The 7647-nt window shown below is 36.1% G+C and overlaps 1 protein-coding gene across 1 annotated transcript; it reads right to left on the bottom strand.

The window, feature by feature from the left end:
* Positions 1-5797: 5797 nt before the first annotated feature.
* On the bottom strand, positions 5798-6896 carry LOC142550871 (RING-H2 finger protein ATL64-like). Its single transcript, XM_075659914.1, has one exon. The coding sequence runs from the start codon at positions 6794-6796 to the stop codon at positions 5939-5941; it is 858 nt and encodes a 285-aa protein (XP_075516029.1). The 5' UTR covers positions 6797-6896; the 3' UTR covers positions 5798-5938.
* Positions 6897-7647: the final 751 nt, after the last annotated feature.

Here is a 7647-nt window from a genome sequence, read left to right as displayed (position 1 = left end):
AAAAAAAAATTTAAAATAAAACACAATTAAAATAAAAGAAAAACGAGAAAAAAATTTGATTGCCTCCCAAAAGCATTTGATTTTTAGTCGTCAGCTTGACCCTTAGAAGTACTCATCAAAGAGCAGTTGATGTCCAAAGTAAGTGACATGTAACATCACATATGGGTCTTGGTTCCTTGTGCCTCAAGTTTGGCTTGATGTATATAATGTAAGCGCGTCTCCTCAATAAAACGTGACTTTTAATAATAGGCATGAGATGAGAATATCATCGTTGGCTCTTGAAGAACAAAATATTTTGAAATCGACAATGGAGAAAGACAAAGATATCCTAGATGTGTGTAAGATAATATTATCTATAAGCTCAAATATATAGTCTCAGGAGCTTATTCATCTTTTAACTTCATTGGTGATTCATTTTTGTATGATATTTCTTCCAAAACTTCTTCAGTCACACATGCTCAATAGCTTCCTCATTCAATGCCATACACTTGTTTACCATAAAATTCAGTCAACTTATGATTAAAACAAGACTATATCCCTCATCTTTTTATGTTTGAAAGGTCGGTCTATAAAACCAGGGTGACTAATTTCTGGGTGATATTGGTGGCTCCAACTTTTTATCAAAGGATCCCAATATTGTGGTAATCAGAGTCAGCCATATCATCCAGCAAATATACCACACTGTTTTCATCTAGACTAAGTATTGGACTATCAGTTGTGAGTGTCCCATTAAATACCCATCTTTGTGTCACTACATCCAAACCTTTAAGGAAAAATCGAATAAGAGCTTAGTTAGAAAATTGTGATTCGTGAATTTTGTTGCTAAATTATTGAATCTCTCCCATGCTGTGTAGAATTGCTCTCTGTTGGTTAAACTTGTGAATATTTGTCGATGAAACATCTCGAAATATTACATAACATTAATTCCCCGTAGCATTCTTCTTTTCTCAATCTTCTAGTCGTATTCTCGATTTCCATAATACATACAAGTTTATCAGTATGAGAAGAATGAGGCATAAAGTGAAAAGACAATAACTCAATTCGAAAGAAACTAACCTTGCACGGTTCCTCGGCAACGGCACCACAATTTGATGTGTTGTCGTTGAGCCACCACTTAAATTCATACTCTCTAAGAAAAATGAGGATAGTGGTGAGTATGATCGAATCCACAAGAGACAAATAATGATTTCTTTCGAGAAAAAATAAATAATAAGGTGGATTTTATTGGATAAAGACTGACTAAATAAAATACTAAAACTAAAATTAATAAGCAAAGAAAAATAATGAATTTAAAGATATTTAAACAACCAAAATAACATATTAAAATAAGAAATTCAATCTTACCAAATTTTGATTCAACGGGGTTTTACTATTCAATTATTTAACTGGTAATCGGCTAACATATTATTTATTCATATAGTTACAAACAATTATCCTTAGAATTATAAGTATAGTCGTTAAAATCCTTGTGTTTTTTTTTATTTAATAACCAAATCCAGCATCTAATCAAAACTTATCAATAATCAACTGACAACTATAACGTTCTATATTAATTAAAATAACATTTTCGCTTTGTGAAAACAGTTAATCTTTAAATCTAACAACCGAGATAGCTGCAATTGATAAATCCACTGATAGGTGTAGTTTTTACGTGTTTTATTACATTAGTTTTGTGTGTGTTTGCATTGTGCATGCTTATATTTCATTTACAATTTGTTCGTTTAAGAGTAAGCGATGAATATGATCTTGTCTCACTTGTGCGCGATGAATTTGCAGGTAAAATGACCGGAAAACTGAAATCGGAGCAAAAGGTGCAAGCCAAGAAGACAATGGGCAGAAAGGCTGGCGCCCGAGCGGTAGAATTTTACTGCTCGGGCGCGAGAAGTGATTTGAGGAACTAAATTCCAGAGAGCATGGCGCTCGGACTGTATTATTCTACCGCCCGGGCGCGAGAAATGCCTTTTGAATAGTCAACATATAGAAGACTCGGCACTCGGGCGGTGAAATCTTACCGCCCGATAGCGAGTGTCGCACTTCCCAAGCAAGATTACAGAGGGTGTGGCGCTCGAGCAGTAATATTCTACCACCCGAGTGCCACCTAATTTTGGAAAGATTTTTTTGGCCGATTTCTTCCCTTATTTCTGAATGGGAGAGGATATGGAAGGGAATTTTGGGACGAAAATTGATAGATTATTCAGAGCCAAGGAGTCTAGAGAGAGAAAAAATCTTGGAGTAATTTTTTGGGAGTGAAGATTCGAAGATTTCTGGGCATCATTCCTAGCACTTTCGTCACGAATAGTATGTCAAATCTAGTTTTTATCATTTAAACATCGTTGTTATGGGGACCCGGACGCTAATCAGTTCTTAATCGTCATCAGGATCAATTTACTAATCAAGTAATTAGGGTCATAAAATTTTTTTCTTTTTAATGCGGAATGTAGTGAAATCAAACTAATAGACAACTCAGTATAAAATAAAGTACAAGTCCCGTACCGTCTACAAATCAGTAAAAACTAAGGTTCAACATCTAATTATCAAGTGCCAAAACCCTATATACATCAAAGTCCGAAGTCTCCACTCTATCACGATCTCTTCTCATCTCCTGTACCTTGATCATGTCCCACCTGTTGTCATGTACACATACAAACAAGACAACAGCCGGATAATTCCGGTGAGAATATAATCCCAGTATAAATCAACAAAACATGCAATCATATAAACAAATATAAAGCATGTAACAGATAACAGCAATATGTATCAAAATCTGAAACATAATCAATATCAGACTGTCAACAATACTCGTAACTCTACAATTCAGACTAGACTCAATCCTAGTCTAGGGATCCCGGTTTCCAGAAGTTGACATTCCCATATCAACCAACAGTAATAGGAAAGACTCCAGTTCTATCCACGTCGATAGGGTATCGATCACCAGTAATAGAAGAAGCTCTGATTCTATCCACATCGATATAGTATCGATCACCAGTAATAGAAGAAACTCCGATTCTATCCACATCGATATGATATCGATCATCAGTAATAGAAGAGTTACGATTCTATCCACATCGATACAATACCGATCACCAGTAATAGAAGAAGCCACATTTCTATCCACATCGATAGCCAATCATCCGGTGACAGACTTTGGCACTATCGCCCATACACTATCTTGTGACATCGTGCAATGTGCCCGTGACGATCCCGCCACTATCAGGCACTTCTGTCACAAGATTACTCGTCTAATACCTGCTATCTATAAATCAAGAGAACAAGTACATCAATCAAATCAATGCAAATATCAATGCAATAAAATAAAGTATGTGATTTAGGGAAACTCAAGTCTAAACCGACTTAAGTCGATCTCCCGATACCACATTGACTTATACTTTTCGTTTGTAGTCACTGTCTGAAACAATATCAGTTCTGAACTCAAGACTGTCTCTGTAAATCTGAAACGACATATTGAGAATCATAATATCAATATTCCATTCTCAATTCAACACTGAATCTGATTAATCCGGATTTAATTCAAATAACAGCATAACGGCGCAATCTCAGTATCCCCGTCAATACCATATCAACAGACATCAATTACAAATCATAACTCATATCCGATACAATTGTAATCCATCCATAATCCAAATCTGTCCGATTTCAGATCAATATAATCAGAAAATAATAACAATTCCATAATCAGTCCGTTTCTTAATCTGACTTCGATTCTATGATGTCTAACATGTCAAGAACATCATATATGACGTGTATTCAATTCCAACAACCTCATAATTTCAAAACATGTCAAAACATAGTAAAACTTACGTTCAGTTGTAGCCTACGTTGCTAGGAACTCGGTACCGAAGTCGGATTCAAAATCAGACGGACGGATTTTCTATAACTTCACAGAGACTTTTCTCGACTCTTTTCTCGGAAATAATGAAGGAGGAACGAAGCTTTGTTACATATATATATATATATATTGCATTCACGCATGTAAAGCAAATGGCCGATCCTACATGCAACACTTCTCGCGCATATGCGCGAGGCGATAAACCCTGGCGCGTACCTTCACGGCATCTCGCGCATATGCGTGCACCTCTTCCGCGCATATGCGCGAGGAATTGTTCACAACTCTCGGGTTGTCTCGCGCATATGCGCGGATACACGTCGCGCATATGCGCGAGGCTCTCTGGACATTTCGCGCATATGCGCCCGGCTGGTCGCGCATATGCGCGAGAGCTCCTCCTCGCACATACATCTTTTTACACGTTATCTCAAATCGTGTCCCGATTAATCCTTTCATAATCATATCAAATTATAAATCAATAATTACAGATTACTAGGATTAAATTTCCGGGCATTACAGTTGTGTTTATTCTTACCATGAATTCTAGTAGCTAAACTAAAATATTTGTTGGGATTTAAGGGGATCTTATCCCGAAACTGATTTAGTTAATTCGTATTTCAATTGTTGGTTTATTCTTGATTATGCTACTGTTTTCATTATAATTATTAAAGTATAGCTAACTTTAATAATAATTTTATATTGCGAGTGAGTTCGAGAGAATAGCTTGTGATAAGAACGAATAGAATAGTCCGTGGATCTACAATTTACATAGACATATGAAATTGGATACGCGCCGATAGTCATAGTCCGGTCGGGCGAAAACTAGGGGATTTCATAGGTCGATATGCGATTCACTCTTGATAAATAATTAAAGACATTTAATTACTTCACTGAGTAGAATTAGTTTGGCATAGCTCGAGAGGGCGTGTTCAATTGAATAGGAAATCCTGTCGGAAGCATACATCACTATCGAACGAATTAATTAATTAACAAGGGTAGGTGAACTGAAATTCCCAACAAATCCATTTCTCATCGAAATCTATTTAAGTGGTTTAGAGTTTATGTTTCAGCATTTAATTCTTGACTTGTTCATTGAGTTTTTATTTAATTTTAGTAGTCATAAACAACCATTCAAATTTCGTTGCTAAAGATTTGATAACTGAAAATAATAATTGCAAAATACAGTCTTCAGTGGAACGATACTCGTACTCGCATACATTATACTATTACTTGACATCGTACACTTGCGATTAATTTTCGAGTATACAAAATCATATTTTTATTAAGGATTCCACAGTGCAAGTTTTGCTCGATCATCCACTTTCATTGATTTATTTAGATTAAATATGCTATGATAGCACAATACACATAATCTATAGCGCTACTCATGCACCAATCATCCATGAAAATTACGAATCAATGAATTCATGGGTAACATTGAAAAATTATATATCGAATTAAATTGTTAGATTAATCAACATAAATCTACAAATAATTGAACAAAAACAAAATATTAAATTAAAGCACAAAAACCTCACAACGATAAAATTGAAATAGTAAAAATATCATTTGAATTAGAAATAAAAATTAGTCTAGAATTGTTTAGAGAAATAATGTAGATAGAAGTTTAAAGATAAAAAAACCAAAAACTATAATAAAATCTAGATGGTCTTTTCATAAGATTTCACATTGCATATTGTCAATATATCCAATTAATACCTCGTGGGATTATATGAATTATTGTTTCCATAGAATTGCTACTTTTTTATATTTGGTTGAAATTGTTTTCGGATATATTTTATTTAACGATTAAAATCGTGACGAGTCCGATCTCGTATACTACCGGAGTCGATCAATTTAACTATCAAAATTCATCCCACGAAATATTTAAAACAAAAATAGAAAATGTTATGAAAATACTTGTATATATTAGTTATAAGGACATTGTAACTAAATTAAAAAACTTACACTAAATTGCCAAAATTAATCAAACATTTATGATATTAATTTCCTATATTTTCTTACTCGTTACAATTTCATTTTTGGTCCAATCAGTCTAAAAATGAGTATGGAGGTTCTACAATGAATTCATCATCAATTTGGTGTGTGCGCATGATTCGACTCTCGAGTTAACTCCCCGCGCTCAAGGTCCACGCAGGTGGCCCCGCCGCCAACATCCACGGCGGCTCCGCCATCTGTCGGCTTTCTGCTTATACTAAGTATCCTCTTCAAAGTCATCAACCTAGTCCTGGAGAACCTCACCCCCTGACTCGCTCCCGAGCAAGGAGCCAAGTCCTCATCCTCCAAGTAGTATTCAAACCTATCAGGCGGCGGCGACACAGTTTCCTCGTCCGCCGCCGCGGTATCGCCATTCCCACCCAGGCCACCCTCCTCACACGAGGCGGACTCACCTCCATGACCAGAGCTGGAACCAGGCCTGCCCCGGGTCTGCACTGGTTTCGGCACCCGTTCAACCCGCGACCGGCAAAGGGGACAGGTCGAGTGAGAATAGAACCACATGTCGATACAGTCGACGTGGAAGGAGTGATTACATTTCGGCAGGAGGCGGATGATGTCGTCCTTCTCAAACTCCGACAAGCACACGGTGCATCCCTGTGGCCGCTCCTCCTCTTGGGCCTCGCCTCGGGGGTAAAGAAAAACCGGAAGCGAACTCAGCACCACGAACTCTAGCCCCCGATCTACAATGTGGTGGTGAGGGACATTAGTGCCGAAAAGCACGTTGTGAATTCTCGGGCCCGGGCGGCGCCGATGCAGCTCCCTCTCACGGCGCCGCAGCCGCATGAAATACCATCGGTCGTAGACGTGGCGTCCGATGACGAAAACCAACGCGGCGGAGAGTATACCGACGACGGCCAGCATTAATTTCTCGCTTAACAAGAACCCATCAGAGGGTTCAGTCTCTATGCGCACAGTGTGATCCGAATCCGCCATCAGAGATCGTAGAATTCAATAAAAATCGGTGCTTTTATTATGCAGAAGAAGAAGAATGAATGGAAAACGGGAAGATTTTAGATCTTATATGCAATGTATACATAGACGACCAAAGAGTGGAGTTAGTTTATATGTTAATATATATTTTCGTAATATTTTTGCCAATGCACGTAATATAAAATATAATTTCAGCTTTCCTAAATTCTTCTATATATAAAAAAATATAATTATCTCAAAATATATTTTTCACATTAAATTTTATTTTCGAGTTTTTACTTTATTAGTTTTTATTAAATATAAAATAAAGATATTATGATAGGGTAATTTGGAAATTTTATTTTTAACATTTTAGAGACAAAAAAATACTTATTAATAAGAAGATGAGTATGTCTCTTGTGATACTGTCTCACGAATCTTTATCTGTAAGACGAGTCAATCATAGCGATATTCACAATAAAAATTAATACTCTTAACATAAGAAGTAATATTTTTTCATGAATGATCCAAATAAGAGATCTGTCATACAAAATATGACCCGTGAGACCATCTCACACAAGTTTTTGTCATGTTATATATATAATTAAAATAAAAATTAAATTATTATAATATTATTAGAATTTGAGGGAGAGAAGTGGAAGAGTTGGAATTAGGTAGGAGGAATAACAAAAAAAAATCTGGGGGATTTTGGGAATCTAATTTTCAGGTCAATCTGATGTGGAAATCAATGGGTCAAAAAGAGCATTTATTATTTTTTTCCGTCAATAAATTCACTTAAATTTGTTTGGTAAAATAATCTGTCTATTTCGTTTTCTACCGAGTGATACTTAATTGTGATTTGATTTTGAAATCCA

The sequence above is a fragment of the Primulina tabacum genome, chromosome 7 (genome assembly GCF_025594145.1).
Source record: "Primulina tabacum isolate GXHZ01 chromosome 7, ASM2559414v2, whole genome shotgun sequence".
Taxonomy (NCBI): Eukaryota; Viridiplantae; Streptophyta; class Magnoliopsida; order Lamiales; family Gesneriaceae; genus Primulina; species Primulina tabacum.
Note: the sequence above shows the minus strand (reverse complement) of the source record. Positions and strands in the feature narration are given on the sequence as shown.

Bases quoted from the DNA above. Each gene is read 5' to 3' on its own strand.
- LOC142550871 (XM_075659914.1), bottom strand. From the start codon at position 6,796: ATGGCGGATTCGGATCACACTGTGCGCATAGAGACTGAACCCTCTGAT.